Consider the following 23763-nt stretch of genomic DNA (forward strand, 5'->3'; position numbering starts at 1 on the left):
AAAAAAACTATGAAAAGCAATTCCAAAAAAAGGATGCTTTATTCTTTTAATTCTGGTCATATATAAACTTTTGCGCCAAATATGAGCCACTAATATCTCTGAACTACTCAACCAAGACGTGTATTTTTTTTTTAAAGCTTAAACCATATTCAATTTATTAAAAATATAGACAGTATATATCACCAAATAATATTATGAAAAAGATATGGAAACGGTTAAATCAACCTTATTAATAATGACATTGACCTTGGTTCAGATCAAGGTCATGACACATTACCCAGCCAAAAGCAACCTTTTTGCAAAATATGAACTAGGTATTTTTGATAAAGTAATCCAGATTCAGTTTATGAGCCACAGAGCCCCACTTTGGGGCTGGAACCATGGATTAAAGGGTTATGAATTTCACAATTTTGAAAGAGCCTAATGAACATTATATACAGTCTGTATAAACGACCGTTTTGTGTTCAGGGGCCACAATGGAAGAATTAAGTTGAAGAATCAGACTCAGGACCTTCTGGTTGCAATGCAATTCCCTTACCACTAGTCTACCACGACCAGTATACCATGCTTGTAAGGACAGAGAGGAGTGATATATATAAAAGAATAGTACATGAAAATAAAATAAGTGTAATCTGATGACAAATATATAAATACAGCTATAGATTTTGTTATCATGAGGTGATCATGATGAGGCCTTCACTCAAAGTTTAATTACTCTGTCCCTGTGATATCTTGAAAATTTTCAAATAACACATTCATATTTCATACTGAGGTAATTGATCATTAAAGAGACTGATTCATGTTTTTCAAAAGAAATATTTTTCATTTTTTATGTTAAAAATTAAAAATATAACCCATTTAATGTTGACAACCAAATTTAGACCGTCTGAATACAAGGATCGGAGCAATATTTTAGCTTTGATTCTGTGTTATGTAAATCAGTACCATTCTATGTAATGTAAAAACTATCATGTCAAAAACTTTTCAAGATATTGTGTCACAATGAAATTGTATTAAACTTGGATAGAATGTCTGTTGATTGTGACCTTGAGACCACAAAATCTCTAGTTGTCTTTTTTAAATCATCAACTACCTTTGTACTAAATATGAAAGGTCTATGTCAAATTTTTTTCGACTTATCAAGTCATGATGAAAGCATAAACTTACAAATTGAAAGCCCATTTTGACCTTGACCTCATGACTGTAAAATTTATACTAGGTGTCTTCATTTTAATGGTCAACTACCTTTGTATAAAATGAAACCTTTATGTTGAAAACTATACAAGACATCAAGTCACAATAAAAGTGATGATGAACAAACAAACAATGTGATTCCTAAAATTAACACTCTTTTGAAGTACTAGACAGTGAAGTATCTGTTTAAAAGACTTCTAAGGCAATTTGCGTACACACTATTGATTTACCTTATTGGCTGGGTGGATCTTGCCGTATTTGATCAGTAATATGCTGTTATTGATGGAGACGCCAAGGCTGTCTAGAGTATGGAAATCTGTTTTCCTTCCAAAATTGGCAAACACTAATTTTCCCTGCAACAGTAGCACCCATTAAACATCTATCAAACATTAATGAGCAGTGGAAATTATGAGTAATGTATTGCTAAGACCAACTTGGTAATCTTATACTGATTTTGTCATTAAGCTTAAAGTATTCAACTACAGAAATGACAAGCACTTCTAGTAATATCCTGCTTTTATTTGCATTATTCATGAAACTGCTTTGTACAAAAAATTTAATATCATATGAACTACATAGCTCACCTGAGCCACATTTACAATCAGTTTTTCATAAATAAGAAATAAATCTACTGTGGAAAAACATTAAAACAATGGAACTTTCACAAGAAAATGAAGATTATCCATGATTATTACATCCTCTAACTATTGTTATACCATCACCGCATCATAAATCATGGTTATTGCCCAAACTGGCATTTCTTATTGACTACCATTAGACTTGGCTTACACCTAGTCAGATGTAAGGAATTAATGATGAAAATTTAGTGACTGTATGTCTACCACATCAAAGCACATTGTAGTGGATATCTCATACACTGCATTGTTATTAGTATTAAACTCTGGGAAGAGATGAACATTATTTTGTTTCAAACAGAGTTTCCATAAACAAGGAATCGAGGGCATATATTTTACTTTAAAATTTCCTACATTGATCTTTGACCCTGAAATCAAATACCAATTGATTTCTTATTCTGTGGCCTATTATATATGTATAGTCTCAAGTAGATTTTTTATTCCTAGGAGGAGATATTTTGGAGAAAATAACTGAAAACCAATTTGGCAAACTTTCCCATCCTGACATAGACCATTGATAACATCCGTGCCTCTCTTGTTGAATGTTCTGTGTAATAGACATAATCATAAATTTTCAAGATGATGTCTTCTTTCTAAAAGGAGATGTTGACTGAAACAAATTAATTTTGCAACATTTGCTGTACTGACCTTGATACATGACCTTGAGAATTGATACCAATCTCTGTTAAAATTTCAAGTTCACATCTTATTTCTGCAATCAAATATTAATTTGAAACCAAATCATAACAAATAGAACAAATTATATAAAAGAGCTCTCACAAAAGTGGGAGGCAATAACATCAATAATATATGTCGTATCACTAATCACTGAATACTTGTAACAAGTTTGTTAATCATTCAGAGAAGTTTTAAAAGACATAAGTGGTTCAACCAATTAGAAGTTACTGAGAATTCTGATCTTATTGAGAATAGAGACAAAACTTCTTCTGGACTAACTTGTACTAAACATGCAGTCATTCTAGTAAAACAAAAATGATTTTAACCAATTAGAGACAATAGCAGCCATCTCAGAATCTCATACTTGAAACCACTGAAAGAAAAATTTGGTGCGAGGACAATTTGAAAGGAGATTGATAACCAGAGGCTATGGATATTATTTACCTTTTAAGTGCCTGAATTGCTTACCTGGCTTGAATAACAGTCAATTAGATGCCATCATGGCCACATTGAAATTCGGATCACTCAAAAAAGTAATATTTATACTACTGTAAATGTAAAGAATTATGTTATATGCAAACCCCATAACTCTCTGGCTGTCAGCGTGGCGCAAAGCACATGTAAACATTTACTACATGACTATGAACTGTTGCAAAGTATCATTCGAAAGAAAGCTTATTTCTGTTGATGACATTGATTCTTTTAGCTTATGTTGCACATTGCTGCATCCCTTTCATTCCTTCAGTAAAGTTTAAACCTTACTTAAGACCAGAATGGAAGCCTAAAGTTAAAAATCGGCACAACTGAGAATGCCACAAGTGGAATTCCTGGTTAAGTGAAGGCCATTGTACTTTCTGACCAATCACTCTACTTCCATGTCTTATGAAATTAGTTGAAAAAATGCTGAAGCTATAAGGACTCATCATCATATAATACCATCCATCCAAATTCCATACCCACAACATGGCTTCCAACCAAGACTCAGATTCATTACAGCCTCATTCAATCTTCTGGAAACTATCTTCCACAACTAAAACTGGGGCTGAAAATAGCTGATTTATTGCTTTATATGTAAAAAAAAATTTTTTTAAAAATATTGATTAAAAAATCTAGGAAATCATGCCCAATCTGTAGCATTTTGAGGCCACTGCAGCATTGGATTTAAGATCATATCACATGTAATATACTATGCACAGGGCTCGAAATTAACATATGCCCGTCAGTCTGTGACTGGTTAAAAGTCTGGCGGACTGACATGCATTTGTTTTAGTCAGTCCGATAGGACTGGTTAATTTTCTAAAGCATCATTTTGAAAAATATACAGGTTTATGAAATTTAATGCACATTTGGCATGCTTCGATCTGTAGATATATCAGACGAATCTGATTCGTAAATACAAATCCCACATTTAAGTGTTACAATATTGTCTGAGGCATATTGAGTTAAATTCCATTTTAATTAATAACATTAACGAAAAATGTTTAATTATTTCTGGAAAACTCTGTTAGAGTGGTAAATTTTTCTGCAGACTGGTTAAAATTATACCCCACCAGTCTGGACTGGTGACATTAAGCAATTATTGCTGTTTTTGAGGTCAATATGATGATTTAGACACCTGAGGAGTACAATATTCACCGAGCCCGAAGGGTGAGGTGAATATTGTACTTCGAAGGTGGCTAAATCATCGTATTGACCTCAAAAACAGCAATAATTGTTTTATTATATGATTAAATGATTAAAAAACCCTTCAAGATTGTTCTTTGCTTTAATTGTAAGTTTCAACGACCTATTTTTTGTCCTATGTGGAAAAAATAATTCCTTATGTTCACCTGGAAGGTCTATTTTTGGTCCTATGTGGGAAAAATAATTCCTTATGTTTACCTGGAAGGTCACGTGCAGGTTAACATAACGTAGTATGATTTCTACATTGTTGGATCTCAGCCAATTAGAGAGCTAGGAATTATTCAATCATATAATAAAAAAAGTTAGCTTCAAGTCCTGATGCAATTCTGTTGGACACAAGAGGAACATTTGTATAGTTTTCCACCAAGTATGATAACAAAGGATGCAGTCATTCTGGAGATGAAGTCAATTTTGTCTAAGCCAATCAAAAGTCATGGCAGCCATAATGAAGTTCTGATAGGTTTAAAAAGTAATGTCACTTTTCAAGAGGTAATATGGGACATGAGATACAGATGTAATATTGTCTACAGACACCAATGACAAACAGACGGTGGATGTTTAAGAAATGACGCCAACGGCTCACAGTCTGGCTTTAGCCAAGTGAGATAAACATTATACAGCCAATAAGAGGCTACAATACAAATTTTAAAATAAAAAAATTTCTTAAATAATCCACTATAGAAACTTTTGTGCACAGATTTAAGATGAAAGACACACACTGTTCTGAAGAGAATACTACAAGTTAAAGCTAGATTGACAGATGGATGGAAAGTGAACAAGTTTTCATCATAAAGGCTTTTACTCTAGCTGGTGAGCTATAATATGTTTTTATCTATCTATGAAAATGTTGCCGATCAATTGCATTAATTGCAAAATGTAAGTAAGGTGATATTACTAGTAAAAGAATTTTCACAAAATATCCTATTTCAGAAATCTAACATCCTGTACACATGTACATTAAGGATCACTGCAATTTAATTATTCATTTCCATGTCAGTTTCATTGTACTTTAGATTACATCCCAAAAGAACACAAGAAACAAGATCAATGTTCAGAATTCGGTAAACTGCTTACCTGGTGTACGAGCATACAATATGTATTATTAAAGACTTCCACAGTAATGCTCTGCTTCCTGTATAACATACTTTCCTGAGATACAAACTTCAACAGAGTACTGACAGATCGAGGGAACCTAATAGTTAGAGCATTCACAAACGGGAGGCCTCGAGTTCAACTTTCAATCCCAGTACCTACGACATTTAACAACTTTCAATCCCAGTACCTAAGACATTTAACATAGGTTCTTTTGCCAAGTGTCTGGCATTAGAAGTGAAAGTCCTGGATCTTTCAGATCTGACCTTAAATATGGAGGTAACAGGTCGTGTTTCTGCCTTGAGCACCATGCATAGGTAAAAAATTTGTGGATTATTTAGGTAGAAATCATTGCATATCTATAGGTAATTATTTAGGTAGAGATCAATACTTATCTATAGGTAATTATTTAGGTAGAGATCATCTATAGGTAATTATTTAGGAAGAGATCAGTGTGTATCTATAGGTAATTATTTAGGAAGAGATCAGTGTGTATCTATAGGTAATTATTTAGGTAGATATCAGTGTGTATCTATAGGTAATTATTTAGGTAGATATCAGTGCATATCTATAGGTAATTATTTAGGTAGATATCAGTGTGTATCTATCGGTAATTATTTAGGTAGATATCAGTGCGTATCTATTGGTAATTATTTAGGTAGATATCAGTGCGTATCTATAGATAATTATTTAGGTAGATATCAGTGCGTATCTACAGGTAATTATTTAGGAAGAGATCAGTGTGTATCTATAGGTAATTATTTAGGAAGAGATCAGTGTGTATCTACAGGTAATTATTTAGGTAGATATCAGTGTGTATCTATAGGTAATTATTTAGGAAGAGATCAGTGTGTATCTACAGGTAATTATTTAGGTAGATATCAGTGTGTATCTATAGGTAATTATTTAGGTAGATATCAGTGCGTATCTATAGGTAATTATTTAGGTAGATATCAGTGCGTATCTATAAGGAATCATTTAGGCAGTACCTATACCTATAGGTATTTATCTAGGGAGTGCATAGCTGTAAATTTAGGTGGTGTCCATTACCTTGACAGATGCCTCAGGTGAAAAAGCATTGAAGGGCATTTGCTCTGGATGCTCAGAGGAAAGATGGAAGCTTGCATTCCAGATGGTGGTGCCGTCTGGCTGTTCCAGTGTTATAGCAGTTCTATTTGGACTCTGGCTATTGTACAAAATGAAAGATTGTAATATAGTATACAGAAAACAAATCAGAATAAAACTGTGGTGTGTACAGGTCAGGGTTGTAATTGGTTAAGCATTGTACATATGTTTTTATCTAAGCAGTACATGCAAAAATTCATAATCTAACACCAAAGTGCATTTTTCTTTGTTGCTTTACATCTGTATATAAATTTATGACTTATACTAATTTAAAACATGAATATACAGTACAAAGATATTTGTGCTAATTTGTTTTATTGTAATCTACATGTCTGCTTAGCACTGAATTTTGAAAGTGCTGAAACATGCGAAATACTAAAAACTCACTTTCATTCATGCAAAAGCATTCCAATGATTTTAAAGCATTCCTACAGTTCCACCCAAACACAACTTAACAGAAAGCAAATGAGAGCAGAACTTTGATTTCTGCATTTCCACTGTGTATGCTAGACCAGTTATAGAACAGACTCTAAGCACATGTAAAACTGACACAGGTAGCAGACACTTGGGCCACAACTCTCACCGAAGTCCTGCTTGCCCTGCTGTTCTTCATCAGAAGATTTTTTTTAAAAGATTGCTTACCCTATTTATTCTCACAAAAAGTTTGAATCTAGATTTCTATCCCTCCCTAACCTCACCGGGTCATGATATAACCAAACTTGAATCCATACAACATAGGGATGCTCAATATCAATATTACTAACCTAGCCTTGCTGTTCTGGAAAAAAATTTTAAAAAGACATTTCTCCCTATATTTATGTATCAAGTATTTTGACCTCTGATTCTAGCTCCACTCTAACCGTAAGGTCCATAATTTAATTTGAAAAAACAAGAACAAAAAACTTGAATCCACATAACTTTGTTCCCCAAACTTGAATCTACAGTACCTGAGATTGCTTGCATATCGATATGATTTATCAAGGCCCTGTTGTTCTTCAGAAGATTTTTTAATTTGTTCCCCTTTATATCCAAATTCAAAACTTGGATCCCCTATTGTATTCCACCCTAGCCCCAGTGGCTATGATTATAAATCCCCTATTGTATTCCACCCTAGTCCCAGTGGCTATGATTAGAAATAAATTTGAATCTATAAGATGAATAAATTTTTAAACACTCAAATTTATGCAAAACTTTATGTATCAAGTGAAAATTTGGAAGGTTAGTATGCATGAAATGCATATAGTGTATTTGTGCGTAAGTTTCCTATTCCAGTGTTTTGTCTGATATCCCAATCAACTGAAGTAATACAGTCATTTGATTGGATTTCAAAATTTAAGATTTAGAAAATGAGCCAAAATACCCATATTGAACTGACTCTTTTTGGATATATCCAATGTATTAGTAACTTACAGAAATGGATATGACAGTAGCACTGAGTAGTTGGTCCAGGAGAGGTCATCAAGAGGGAAATACTGCCACATGTCATGTGTTCCCATGACAACCTTCAAGGTAGACCCAACAGCTGCCAGTCCAATGCATCCTGTCCATGTCCTGTCAAACAAACACTCTTCATTACTGCTCAAAATAGCATGTCCAGTCAAACAAACACTCATCATTACTGCTCAACCTAGCATGTCCTGTCAAACAAACACTCTTCAATACTGCTCAAAATAGCATGTCCTGTCAAACAAACACTATTTATTACTGCTCAAACTAGCATGTCCTGTCAAACAAACACTCTTCATTACTGCTCAAACTAGTATACAGTTATTGACTGGGTTCGAGGACAACAGCTGTTTTGTTTGACTCGAGAACGGGTCTGTTGCCCGAAGCCGTAGGCTGAGGGCAACTGATCTGTTCGAGGGTCAAACAAAACAGTTGTTGTCCGAGGACCCAGTTAATAACTGTTTTGTTATACACCTTCATTTTTAGGTTGTTTTTACTAGGTGCACATGGTTTGTTGACTTTAAACGGATCGACAGTGTGATTGTGTACATTTATCACAGATTCCACTAGTTTAACAGAAAACATACTCAATATCCTAATTGATAATTACAATTTTCGTGTATCTGCTCTGCTTTTCATCTATTAGAATAAAATCTGTATTTCATCATCAATCAAATCAGTGAACCTCGCCATTACGTAAACAAATCAGCAGACCAAGAATCATGTGACTTGCGTATAACCGCTTTAACACGAATAAAATAAAAATAAGTATACAATTGATTCTAGAAAATGATGAGATATTTTTTTATGTTCTTGCTGTCCCTACTTTGAAGAATTAATTGAATTTCATCTTCCGTTGTTGTCGCAAAATGTGCATCCGCCATTTCTCTTTATCCAAACAGCACGAAAAGATAACTCGAGTTAGCGCCATATGACGTCATCGGTCAACAGTCTTTTTTAACAGTCGATTTTAACAGTTCCCGGTCCAACATTCGCCAGAACAGTCGAATTGTTGGACTTTTTTTGTAAGGAGTTATATAGGAACTGTTTTATAGGGGTATAACAACATGTCCTGTCAAACAATTTAACACTCTTCATTACTGCTCAAACTAGCATGTCCTGTCAGACAAACACTCTTCAATACTGCTCAAACTAGCATGTCCTGTCAAACAAACACTCTTCATTACATGAAGATGCATGCATATTTACAGGCACCGTCGCTAGCCATGGTTACTGAGTCTGGTAGTATCTACTCCATTTGACGTAGTGTAAATGAAGACAATAGGCGTGGCTTGCGACAATGATTTACAGAGTATTTGACAATCTGTGTTCTTGTGGTTAAAAAAAAAAAAATCAACATAAAATACTACATGTAAATTTAACAATCTGTATCCTTGTAATTTTTTAGAAGATTTTTCTATATGTAATCAATGTTAAACTTTAAAATCCCTATTGTGGCCTTTCTTTAGGGATCATCATGTTATGGACATTTCTGAAACTACACTACATGAGGATGCTCGCATGTTAATTTGACTATCTGTGCCCTTGAGGTCCTTGGAAAAATTTTCAAGTACTTTTCTTACATATAACCTTAAATAATGGTGTTTGAACTCTTGAATATTAAGACAATTTACACCCTTGTGGATTTTGAGAAGATTTTAATAAAAGTTTTCCTAAATACAACCAATGTTAACCTTTGAACTCCTATTGTGGCCCTGTTCTGACCCTGGGGGTCATGGTATGAACACATTTGAATATTCAATAAATGAACAATATTTCCTACAGATTTTGGCTTTTTTGGTTTCTTGGTTCTTGCTTTGGTCTGAGAACATGCACGTTTGTGCGCACATGTTCTCGTCATTCACGACTCTAACACAGGAGTTTGTAACACTATAGCTCATGACTTGGTCAATCGAGTGAATTTTATTGACTTTATTGATAAAATTTCGAACTCCTGTGACTCTAAGATCTGAGCACCAAAACAACAGGAACGTCGATCTCGAACGCACTTATGGACGTTTATAAAAGGATTAACTCGGAGGTTAATATTGTATGCTTCTGAAGATCTTGAATGCGAAATAAAATATGGTGGTCTCTTTTTCTTCTGTAGGTGTCAGAAATTGAATTGTTTGCAATTGTGATGTGTTTGGTTTGATTAAAATGAAGATCATTTTATGATATACTGGACGGACAAGTGAAATGCTTTGCAGACTAGTGAGCATCAACAGTGCCTAGTCCGTATAGACTAGTGCTTAAAAAAGTTAATTTTGAACCCTGTATTTGATTAGAAAAGCTCACTCAAGCCCTCAGCTCAGGTGAATTATTACCATAGTGTTAAAATCTCTGATAGGTTACTGATTAAATATCAGGAAATATGCCTGCCTTTAGTCATTGCACAAAGTGAACTTCGCAACTTAAGTCTACTTTACCATGCAACGGCATCAGGCGCACAAATTTCCCAATATTCAATCAATAACCTTTTTAATTAGATATTACAAATTCTATGCACTTCTAATTCTAGAAGTGCACATTCATAGATTTTCCGTATCAGATGAAGTGTCTACGTCCATTATTATTCATAAACTGATGTGACGTCACAACCATCAAATTATGTAAGCAGATTTGACATCACAACTGAGATAAAAGTATTCCCCTAGCATTTATAATGCACACAATGTTTATCATTAAAATTGTCTATACTTCGTGAATTTTGTCAATTAAGATTTATTCCAATAGTTTTGAGACAATTTTTTTGCTGTGATTTTGTTCTACAGGAAAAACCCTCATCACTTTTAAATTTTTCAATTGATGGAAAAAATAGTGATATTTTACTATGCACTTCACTAATTTTACTGAGGATATAGTCCCCTGTAATTTCTCATTTCAGTGTTGTCCACTTCATGACCCCTGGGTTCAGTGTTGTCCACTTCATGACCCCTGGGTTCAGTGTTGTCCACTCCATGACCACTGGGTTCAGAGTGGGGTCACAGAAAGCTTAGAAAGATTTACATTGAAATATACAGGTGACTCTTAATTGTCCAAACTTTAAAGTTCTTGATCTTTTGAAGTAATGTCAACACCCTGATTTTTCCCATCTTACACTAATGTGGTTCTATAGAAGATTTTTAAAGATGTTGCCAATACACCGGTATACAATTGTATAAGCCTAAATCCCTCTTGTGGCCCCAACAAGACCCCTGATATCATGGTGTGAACAAATTTGAATCTATACTACATCAGGATACTTGCATATCAAATTAACATATTGTACCCTTGTGGTTTTTGAGAAGATTTTAAAATAATTTCCTGATATATTTCAACGTGCAACTTTGACCTCCCCCCCCCCCCCCCCTGCTGTGGCCCCATCCTGGAAACCAAGGGCTTGTACATGTATATCATTTTAACAAATGTACTCTTGTGGTTCTAAGGGAGAATATTTTTATAAGATTTTCCTATATATTTCTTGCGCCCATTGTGGCCCCAGGAATAAAATTAATCAAAGTCCCTTGCTCTAAGGATCATAATTTGAACAAACTTGAAACCCTGCTGTATAAGGAAACTTTCATGCAAGTTATGACTGGTTCTTAAGGGGGAGATTTTGTGAATACATTTCCATATTTATACTACAGGGTATATCTTAATTCTATCCCTTTGGAAAAGTGTGTGGTCCTGCATTTGTTCAAACTTCATCTAAGAATGCTTTATGCCAAGATTGCTTCAAAATGGTCCTGAGAAGATCGAAGTAAAAATTGAGAAAAGTTTACAAACTGATGACTGAGAAAAGTTGAACAGAAAAGATCACTTGAGTTTTCAGATCAGGTGACCTAACTATTAGACCAGACTGATAGTCATTTAATACCATATTTCTCCTATTTAGTCCCCCAGGTGCTTAGAAAATTGGAAGGGGGGGGGGTCAGTTATCTAATACTTTGTGCTGAAATATTTCAGTGATATTTTGACTTTGAGAAATATTTGAATAAATATTAAATTCTACACTAGTTTTTAAAACAACACTTTTCATGATGATAATATAATCCACTCAGGTCTTATTTATTATTTCAAAACAACATAGTAAATACATGAAGATATTATAAGTAGTTATTACCAATATAAAGTAAGTTGTACTGTATCTAAATAGGGGGCTCTCAATTCTTTTAGAGTTGGGGAAATGAAAAAAGTTGGGAAGGGGGGGGGGGGCATTTATAGGGTAGGGGTGCTCAATGTAAAACTTATTTTGATGCACCAGATGAGCATTTCGACAAATATTGTCTCTTCAGTGATGCTCAACCGAAATGTTTGAAATCCGAAATAACAATGAAGTTCTAGAGCCATTATAGGGAAAAACAGTGTGCCAAAAAAGTGGAGTCAAATTATGAATACAGTAAGTGGTTTTTTTCTTATGTCAGCTAGTGCTTGAAAGCTAAATCATCATGTGAACTTTTATAAGAAATATATATAAATAGAATATCTTTTTGTTCATTATGCCAAAGAAGTATCCTTATATTGCAGACAAGTAACCCACAACACACACAAAATGTCCACATTATACTCACTGGACGTGATCTTCAATATTAACAATGTCCTGGAGGTCTTCTTGCAGCATTTTTCTGATATTTGGGTCATAATCCTGATGAAATAATAAAGCACAATATAAACATTACCAATGCAAAGCAGTGATTTCAATACAGAAGTAAAATCTACACCTTGGTATATAGTTACTGTACATAGAGATTTTTGTTCATTCCTGGCACTTTCCCTTTTCTTAAAAGGACTACTGTGGTCCAACAAGAGCCAATTCTGGCCCTGAAATTCAAACATTCTTCGATTTTTCTGAAATTCAGTAATTTCCAAGTTGTTATAGTCAGAAACTAAATTGAAAATCATATTCCTCAAAAATTGACTCCTCTTTTAGAATATGAAGTTACAAAGTTGTTGGAAATTTTTGCATTTTCTTTGAAAATTCTCAAACATGAATATCTGAAATGAATAGCCAAATGAATGGCCAAATGCGTCGATCAAAAACATTTACTTGCAACATTAAGACAAAAAGATTAAAATGTGCCAATCTTATCAATATGTCAATGCTATAGTGTAAGCCATACTTTCTGAAGCCAAATAGGGCTTGAAAATGGCAATTCTTAGTCAAATCAAAGTGGGAAATTTATGTGTTATATATGCATGTTGTCATACATCGTATATTCATCATTCACAGCTTCAATTACAATAAAGTTTGTATATCTTACCTATTTCGCAAAAAAATTGTGCAAATTGTTTCATTATTTATGTAATAAAAAAAGAAAACAAGAGACAGTATGTTCCATAGTTTAACCTTGAGGTTTTTAAAATATATTCAACATTTCTACCATTAATTTTGTGTATTTCAATAACAAGGTTGTCTTCCATGCAACACCAGTGCTCAAACACAAAATGTGCATTTCTGGCTTGTTTTACACCATAAACAAATCTATTCATGTATGTTATATATACAACAATCATACGAACAGTACACCATCAACTGGCAACAGATTGTAAAAGCAATATTTCAAAATAAACCAAGATTATAATACAAAGAAATAGTCTGAATCTGGTTGGGGGTTTATTTTGAATTCAATACAAGTGATGATTCAATACAAGCAAGTTCAATATAAGTGGAGTAAGCTGTATTCAGTAACAGAGATCTATCATCCAGACCATAGCTCTATACAACAACGTACTTTTGTTCTAATAATTAACATTATCAGCATTCTGATAAACTCAGAAAGGTCTATTCTTTCTCTTGCAAGCCTATACATTTGGCAAAAACTGGTATTTTTCATACCAGTAATGAAAAATTCATTGATTAAGTGTTAAAACCAGTGGAATTTGTCCATAGTTTTGTAGTCAAATTCAACTCTTGTTATTAGATCATGAAGTTTTTTTGATGATTATATGAGAAAAATTCCAATGGTATATTGTACTATGATTCTCACTGCCTTGTCATATGAAGTAAGGACCCTTTGCCATGTTGGTTTGATCCAAATACATGGCTACCATCATATTGTATTGTGAAATTAAGCTCTTGTGGTTCTTGGGAAGATTTCTGTTGAATTTTCCTATGTTTCTAAGTAAAGACTTTGAATCCATATCATGGCCCAAGCTCATTTTTTAACAATAAGGACCTCCCCACTTTAGCTGTGATATACGGCCCCGATGATTTTGTAAAACATCAAAGTTTGAATTATGCAATTCAATTACAATGCCCAAGATGTTCATTAATACCTTAACTTAGAGGTTTGGCATTTTATTATTTATATCGAGCACAAGGTTGTCCAGATTTCCAAGACTGGACATTAATCTTCTGCTGGTGATGAAATTCATAAAACTAAAAATCTGCAAAAACTATACGCTTTCTTTCTATCTCATTTACCTATATTGACCTAGGGTAATAATTCTGTAGATTTCAAGGCTAAGGGTGATCATTTAAAACTTATTTTTCTACCTTTATCTTCCAATATCCCACCAGGGGAAAAGGACTGTACACTTACTGGAGATGCATCAGTATTTGATAGATCAAAGAGTATAATAGATAAATTAATTTTTCTTTGAAAAGACGGATCGTAAAAAGTGACCACAAGCTACAGGTAGAGTATAGGGAGGTCCTTTAAATCTGTACATACGGATGCTTTCAACAAGTTTTTGCTTTTCTGGTTCTGTGGGTTTTTTTAAAGGACTTTCTAAACATTCCACTTTATTTTCACTTTTTCTTATTAATTATCTCCCCTATTCTGAGAAACTTTAATCTTTTTACCCAAAAATGTTTTGTGGTAAGTTTGATTGAAATTGGTTTATAAGAATTCTAAAATGTGAAAAGTTTACAGACAACATACAATATAGACAAACTTCGTTCAATAAGTTTGATCACTCAAACCTCTCAGCTCAGGTGAGTTAATAAAAATTATTATACTTTCATGTAAAATACTCGAATCTGATTGGTCGAGAAGCATTTGAAAAAACATATTGTTACCCTCTGAGAACAGAAAGCATGCGCCCCAGGGTGATAATATCTAGCAACGGGTAACAGTACTTGACAACGGGTGATATTATAAAAAATTATCACATATGCGTCAAATTTATGTGCATACGGTTCGCCATAGATTGTTAGACGACGTCATTTGAGCGTTTGTAATAAACGGGAATACCAGCATCGATATACGGAATGTCGAATGACAGTGATTGATCAAATGTCAACAGACGTAAGTTATTCTGCTTTCCTGTTTACATAACATTCAGTATAATAAAACAAATATTGCATGTAGTTGAGGCTATGCCTTGGTTGACAATGGTTTTCTTGGGGTGAAAATTTTCAATGTTACCCTCAACTACATGCAATATTTATATACTAAAGACTTTGTGTTGATGGGTAGATGGTATTTACTATAGGGTATCAGCATCAAAGACAAGGGGCCCTAGAAATTAAAGCAAGAGCTGGACACTGTTGCATGATAATCAATTGATGTTTAGCTATAGGAAACGTATATTCTTGTTTGTGTACAGCTTCAGTAGTTGTGACTGCACTTTAAACACACCACATGGTGGCGCAGAAAAGCCAATAAAGTAGAAATAGATACTGCTTCCACAAACAATCAAGAATATCACACCTCCACTAGCTGCACATTAGATCTTGGCTAAGACAGGGCAAAATAAACAAGATTGTTTTACCACTGAAGAAATAATCAACTTCTGTATTATCAAAAACCATTGCTTCCTGAAAAAATAGAGAACCTGTGATGAAAAGATGCCTAAATAAGCCAAAAACAAGGAACAGTACCATAAAAGGCAATTAAGCAAATCTCAAGCCTTCAACACAAATCAATCAAAAGTCAACAGGATAGCAGACAGCGAGTGTAATGGCTATTACACAAGGAAAACAATTTATGTTTTACATTGCATCATTAAAAGAGTACAAGTACTTGGTGATGAAATACTTACTACTTACCATTAACAGTTTTTAAAACTTGCTAGAAAATCATAGTAGGTCACTGATTCCATGATGTCTTAGTAAGTCATAAGCAACATTTGTGCCAAGTGTATGAACTTCTATTTATCCCTCAATTACAAAGTTGTGGCAGGTGGAGATATGTTTTGGATTTTTTTATGGCCTTGACCTAATTGGCCAAATGAACATAAATTAGGGTTGATGACACATATCACACGAGGGTATGTATAATGATATTTTGAAATTGAAAACTTTAATCTTACTTCCTTTAGTGAAAAAATCAAGTTTTAATAGAAAGTAATCAGTAAAAACAAGAGGTCCATGGACCACCATGGTGGTCTAACTTTTGTTCAGCTGTTGGGATTTTAAAAAAAAATCAATCTTTATTCACATGAAAAAATTTGACCCCATATTGCCATATTGTGGCTCCAACCTAGCCCCAAAGGGCCACAATTAACATAACTGAACTTGATTTCACACAACATGGGGATACCTCAATATCAACATGACTAACAAGACCTGCATGCTGTTCTGGAGGAGGTTATGGTCACAATGTCACAGATCATAATATGAAATCTTGCCATAAGAAATCTAAACTGATTAAAAGGCCTTAACGGTCACCTGAGTATCATAGCCCATAAATAAAATCTCATATTTGTATTTATGGAGTCCTTAATGCACATGTTTATGATGTTTCAAAATATGCAACAATTCCTATTCAATTACAAAAGAAGGGAAATGGAAGTTTGAAGCATATATATATCATTTTAACACAACACCCCTCCCCCTTGGAATCCCTCATGAATTTTACAATTCAAGAAGAGGACATTATGGACATCTAGTTTACCCCCCAAGACTGAAAATAGAGAAGAAAAAATAAAAATTTTAAACATTTTTATTATGTGGCCATTATTATTGGCCCTGTTCAAAGGCTTGAACCCCTGATCCAGGAGCCATGAATTTTACAATTCTGTAGAGAGCTTCATGGACATCCTATTATGCATTTACTTTTTCTCAAATGGCAAGATGTTATTTTTAGTGATGAATCACGATTTCTTATTCGCTGTAGTGATGGTTGGATGAGAGTCGGTCAATGTCGAAATGTATGCTACACTGACGTTTGTGTGCTAGAAAGCAACAGGTTTGGCAGTAGGAGTGTAATGGTCTGGGTGGGTTTTATACATTGTGAATGCAAGAGCTTACAATAATTGCAGGAAACCTCACCTATGGCCATTGCCATGATGAGATCTTGGCCCTATAGTGCAGCCATTCATTGCAAGATGGGGAAATCTCAACATCTTCCAAAAGGATAATGTTTGATGTCATTTAGCATGCATCTGCAGGGAGTTTCTTGGGCAGAGCAACATTGACATTCTTCCCTAACCAGCAATATCCCCCCATTGAGCACAATTGGGATGAACTTGACAGATGGGTATGCAGAAGTCCAAATCTCCCGGAAACAACAGAGCAATTGCATGATGCCTTTCAAGAGAAGTGGAATAACATCCCACAAGCAACGTAATTACAGTTCAACATCAATTGCTACCATGAAATGCAGATTAAGAGTGGTGATAGATACAAGAGGACATACTCCCCATAAGAGATTCAACTTTGAATTTAATACTCAAGTATCCAAGGATGTTTCCCTATAAATTCTTATGTAAAATTTTGATCCCGTATTGTGGCACCAACCTACCCCATTAGGGATCATGATACATACAAATTTGAATCTACACTATGTCAGGAAGCTTTCATGTAAATTTCAACTTTTCTGGCCCAGTTTGTTCTTGAGAAGATTTTTAAATGACACAAACCTATTTTTGCCTTTTCTTGATTATTTCCCCTTTAGAGAGAACAAATGGCCCTTTATTTGCATTAACTTGAATCCCTCTTATCCAAGGATGATTTGTGGCAAGTTTGATTGAAATCTTCCAGTGGTTCTCGAGAAATAGATTTTTAAAAGATGCCAATTTTTAAAAAAATTTTTTTTTACTAATTCTTGATTAGCTCCACTTCAAAAAGGGTGTGGTACTAATTATTTGAACAAACTTGAATCCTCTTAACCCAAGCAAGCTAATTGTCACAAGTTTTGCCAAAATTAGCCCTGTGGCGAAGAAAGTTAGAAATGTTAAAAGTTTATGGACGGACAGACAGATAGTTGAACGTTGGACAAAAAGTAAGAAAGCTCACTTGAGCTTTCAACTCAAGTTAGCTGAAGATTAAAACCCTACAAGATTAGACTTGTGATCTACAGACTCCAGGTGGTCCACTGAACTAACCACGAGATAAATGATGTTTATAAAAAAAAATTATTTTTCCATTTATGGTTCTAAGGAAGTCAGCCATTATAACATCAGACATTATATAGTCTGTGTCATCATTTGTTTGTGCCAATTATGTTTCTACATTACAAAGTTGTGATCCATATAAATATTTCTTCTTTTGTAGCAAGTGATGATTTCCTAATATACAGATTTCGAACATAAATATTTTGAATACCATGGATGTATCAAAGCCCGAGTTGGAAGTCTAACTACAGTTTCTTTATGTATTCTAACCTCAAATCTCAAGCCATCATATATCTTGATTTTTTTCTTGACCCAGTCAAGTTCAAGATATCAAGGTTTGACTATATCTATATTACAAAGAAGGATGGAAGGATAGCAGAGATGACAGATATGTATTGTGATTCCTATATATATGATCATTTAGTTTCTTAAGCAGCCTTTGAGCTTTCACTATGCCCCTAGATTTTCCCTATATGTTCAGATATTTAAAAAGAATTTACAGTTTTTGCAATATGACAATCCATGCAGCTGTAACAGGAAGGGAGAAAATGCAACGGACCGGGTGAGACCAGGATTCGAACCCAGGGCCCCTGAATCTCTAGTCAGGTGCTCTACCAACTGAGCTATCTGGCACCAGCAATCAAACCCGGCTGACCGCTACACAGCCATACATTGGGCTGGACCTGAACCACTGACCCAGTGACCATCAATTTTTATCAATTTTAGTAGAGACTTCCAATCATGACAAAGTGCCAAATTCATTTGCCAGCTGTTCAAAAGTAAAAATAATACTTAGATATAGGTAACACATATTTATGGTATGATGCATATGATCATGTGCTGGAATCCTCACCCCTAAAGTGGATTGAGACCTTCAAGCTCATTAGCTCTGCATCCAGCCCAGAATTTCTCAAAAAACAAGATGTGTTTGTGAAACACAAATGCCCCCGATAATGGCCAATTCCAAAGATGGCCAAGGTCTTCGATCTCGGGGACATAACAAAAAAACTTTTGTCAAAACTTGGACTTAAGTCTGAAATTTTACTCAAATTTTGACTACTAAAATAAAATAAATCCAAGCCAGGTCATGATCTTTTAAAAATATTCAATGCATTTTCACTATATAAACCATACCCTGGGAACCTCACTATATAAACCACACCCTGGGAACCTCACTGTATAAACCACACCCTGGGAACCTTACTATATAAACAACACCCTGGGAACCTTACTGTATAAACCACACCCTGGGAACCTCACTATATAAACCACACCCTGGGAACCTCACTATATAAACCACACCCTGGTAACCCAACCCACTGTGCCTGACCCAGGTGATTTTCACAGATTCGGCACAAGCCTGAATGTTCATTATTAATAAACGGACTAAATTTGGCTGTCCAGGAGTCAAAATGAAGATTTTAAAATAAATAGTGCATTTTTACTAATACATGTATTAGATTTGAGTCATCAACCTACCATCAAAACCCTTGAGTGACATGACTAGAAAAATTTCATAGGAATACATTTAGATGGACAGACACGGCAGCAAGATGACTTGAATAAACAATTTTCAATACCAAAGATAAGAGCATGTTGAGGATTTAAACAAATGAGGAACATTAAAAAATGTAGATCATAGTAATTATTTACACTCCTGCACTGAAACTCAAAATATGTGAAAGACACTTATTGTTTCATAACACCTCTAACTAAGCTTCATTGAGAGAATTATCAATAGGAGTTTTAATATGCAAGCAGCAGTATTCACTGGCACACACACTGATGGCATTTACATCTGGAGCCTGGTGGCATTGGATATGTCTGAATGTCGGCTTAATGGATGGTTTTCTGCAGATTTCATGCATATTTAACAAAGTGTGGAATTATAACCAACTACATAACTGACTCTGTCAAAAAATGAGAAATTATCAAAGTTTTGACAATACAATTAGCAAATGGGATGACATTTTCTACCAAATTCTTTACCATATCTTTTTTTTTTTTTTTAAAAATGCCCTAAATTTTTTGTGGGAACCAATTTTTATATGCTTTTCAATTTGCATCATTAATCAGGAAATTTAAATTCTGGATCCAGATGGTTAATTTATACTTAACAAACCAATAGAATTCATTTCATTCATCTGGACAACAATTTCTTTTCAGGCTTAAAATTACCTCAAACCAAGAAATGTTTTAGAAGCATACATCCCCATGTGTGGTAATATTGAAAAGGATGGGCCACTTTAGATTTAGAATGTCTATAATGATAATACCACTTGATGACAAAAGGTTCTAAAGTTTACAAAATATTGATGGCAAGTTGGCGACTGATAAATTTAGCTCACTTGAGCCTTTCTATCATTGAGCTACCAGACACTGAGCAGCCTGGTTTTTTTCACAGATTTATTTGACCCACAACCTCGTGACAGTCAATCAGAAGGAGTCATAAAAACATACAAGACCAAAATATGTAGTGCATTATAAAGTATGTACTATATATCAGGAAAAAATGGTGAACTCAAAAGATTCTTAGACCTTTATTTATAAATAATTAATGATATCCAGCAAAGGGTTCTCAATTTAAAGTACAGAGCAGACAATTATTTTTCTTATGTTAGAAAAATTTATGTCTGACCTCTCAAAATCAACAAGAGGCCCATGGGCCACATCGCTCACCTGAGTCACCTTGGTCCATATCAGAAGACTTTCTATATATATTTGCATTTAAAACCGTAGTCCTTATCATGGCCCCAATCTACCCCTGGAGGCCATAGTTTTCGCAAACTTGAATCTACACTATGTCAGAAATTTTTCTTGTAAATGTGAACTTCTTTGGCCCAATGGTTCACGAGAAGAAGATATTTGAAGATTTTTCCTATATATTTGTATGTAAAACTTTGATCCCCCCTTGTGGCCCCATCCTACCCCCAGGGGCCATGATTTGAACAAACTTGAATCTGCACTATATCAGAAAGCTTTCATGTAAATATCAGTTTTTCTGGCTCAGTGGTTCTTGAGAAGAAGATTTTTAAAAAAAAATTCCTATATATTTGTATGTAAAACTTTGATCCCCTATTGTGGCCCCATCCTACAACAGGGGGCCATGATTTGAACAAACTTAGCTCTGCTCTATGTTAGGAAGCTGTTCATGTGAATATCAGCTTTTCAGACTCAGTGGTTCTTGAGAAGAAGATTCTAAAAGAATGTCCCTATATATTTGTATGAAAAACTTTGATCCCCCCTTGTAGCCCCATCCTACCCCAGGGGCCATGATTTGAACAAACTTGAATCTGCACTATGTCAGAAAGCTTTCATGTAAATATTAGCTTTTCTGGCTTAGTGGTTCTTGAGAAGAAGATTTTTAAAGATTTTTCATATATATTTGTATGTAAAACTTTGATCCCCTATTGTGGCCCCATCTGACCCCCAGGGGCCAGGATTTTAACAATTTAGAATCTGTACTATATATCAGAAAGCTTTCATATAAATCTCAGCTTTTCTGGCTTAGTGGTTCTGGGAAGAAGATTTTTAAAGATTTTTTCTATATATTTGTATGTAAAACTTTGACCCCCTATTGTGGCCCCATCCGACCCCCGGGGGCCATGATCTTAGCAATTTATAATCTGCACTATATCAGGAAGCTTTCATATAAATCTCAGCTTTTCTGGTTCAGTGGTTCTTGAGAAGAAGATTTTAAAAGATTATTCCTATAAATTTGTATGTAAAACTTTGATGCCCCCCTTGAGGCCCCATTCAATCCCCTGGGTCCATGATTTTAACGAACTTGAATCTGCACTATATAAAAAAAAACAAAAAAAAAAACAAAAAAAGAAAGAAAAAAAAAACAAAAGAAAAAAAAAAAAAACAACTTTGACCCCTTATTGTGGCCCCATCCGACCCCTGGGGGCCATGATTTTAACAATTTAGAATCTGCATTATATGAGGAAGCTTTCATATAAATCTCAGCTATTCTGGCTCAGTGGTTCTTGAGAAGATTTTTAAAGATTTTCCCTATATATTTGTATGTAAAACTTTGACCCCCTATTGTGGCCCCATCCGACCCCCGGGGGCCATGATTTTAACAATTTAGAATCTGCACTACCTAATAAAGTTTATCTATAAATTTCATCTTTTCTGGCCCAGTGGTTCTTGAGAAGAAGATTTTTTAATGACCCTACCCTATTTTTACCTTTTCTTGATTATCTCCCCTTGGAAGGTGGCCTGGCCCTTTATTTTAACAATTTAGAATTCCCTTTACCTAAGGATGTTTTGTGCCAACTTTGGTTGAAATTGGCCCAGTGGTTGTTGAGAAGAAGTTGAAAAGTGAAAAGTTTACAGACGGACAGACGGACGGACGGACGCCGGAGTACAGGTGATCAGAAAAGCTCACTTGAGCTTTCAGCTCAGGTGAGCTAAAAACAATTCTCTACTTCTTAGGGTTTATTTTGAAACATTAAAGGAGGGGTTCTGAAGAGGTGAAACAGGAGTTTTAGTCAACCTGGAAATAAGAGAACTAGCTGTCAATAACTTCAGATTAAGAGATATATTACATATTTCAATATTAACCAACATTTGATGCAAAGAAAAAAGATAAGATAAAAAAAAGGTAAGATATATATTTGGGGATCTACTTTTAATTCAAAATAAGTTGACATCTCAAAATAACCAGTTTCATTTCATCTGGAATAAGCTGTTATATCTTTCTTAAATCTGATATAATGAAATTTCCATAGATCAACAGGGCTACAAATTCCAACAGCACAATGTCATTTATCACCCTGTTATATTAAATTCTATCATTTATACACATTATTTTTGCCCCTGACAATTAATTTTCTGAAACAATCACCCAAAATGTTCTTGCCATGAAAATCAACAAAATAAATGCAAAATGATAAGAAAAAATAGCAGAATTCAGAAATCAAATTTAGGAGCCTTGTAAGAGTGATCTCTTCCCCCCAGGAGACATTGTTTACCATAAAATGACTTCCAAACTTGATTATCAGTAGGTCAGAAGCATTGTTAGAAAGACAAATTATTGATTCCACAAAACCTTCAAAATCTGGCCTCACTTTCACAGCTCCCATGTGTACAGTAAACTATACGAATCATGCTCCAAAAACCTTACAGCTAGACATTACTACACGTCCCAATCCTCTTCTGCTATCTCACTATTTTTCAAAATATATTTTTGGAGTGCCTGTACATCATTTTGATTGAAGTGTATTTCAGCTTGATCAAATTGCTCTCTACATCTCCTTGATTGTTAACCAAGATTACTGATGCAAAACAGTCATAAACCTGAATTACTGACTACTCAATATGGAAGTTACTGTTTTCAAAGAGGCAGCTCTAGAAAAGCATTGTTAATGAAAGAAACACTGAAGAGTACATCTATTTGTAAATGTTGGCATATTAACCATATTCTAAATGACATATAATATATACATGGAGAGAACCCAAAATTCTCATTGATCAATGACACTTAAAGATCAAGCCGGAGCTATCAAATTGAAACAAAACTCTGATCAACTTTTCTTCTGCACCAAGTTTTATATTGTCTACTTTCAGCTCTCAATTTTTTTTTACTAAATATCTCCTATGGACCAATTTTATCTATTTCATATAAAAGCTAGATCTCTTC

General features: G+C 34.4%; 1 protein-coding gene across 1 annotated transcript in view; it reads right to left on the minus strand.

Moving 5' to 3' along the window:
- The window catches only part of LOC125650227 (N-acetylated-alpha-linked acidic dipeptidase 2-like), a 64803-nt gene that overhangs the window by 32307 nt on the left and 8733 nt on the right, over positions 1 to 23763 (minus strand). The window contains exons 3-6 of the mRNA XM_056153827.1: positions 12407 to 12480; positions 7818 to 7958; positions 6333 to 6468; positions 1425 to 1547 (exon numbers count right to left, since the gene is read on the minus strand). Coding sequence (XP_056009802.1) covers positions 1425 to 1547; positions 6333 to 6468; positions 7818 to 7958; positions 12407 to 12480 — 474 coding nt within the window. The remainder of the gene's footprint in view (positions 1 to 1424; positions 1548 to 6332; positions 6469 to 7817; positions 7959 to 12406; positions 12481 to 23763) is intronic.

The sequence above is a fragment of the Ostrea edulis genome, chromosome 1, assembly GCF_947568905.1.
Source record: "Ostrea edulis chromosome 1, xbOstEdul1.1, whole genome shotgun sequence".
Classification (NCBI taxonomy): Eukaryota; Metazoa; Mollusca; class Bivalvia; order Ostreida; family Ostreidae; genus Ostrea; species Ostrea edulis.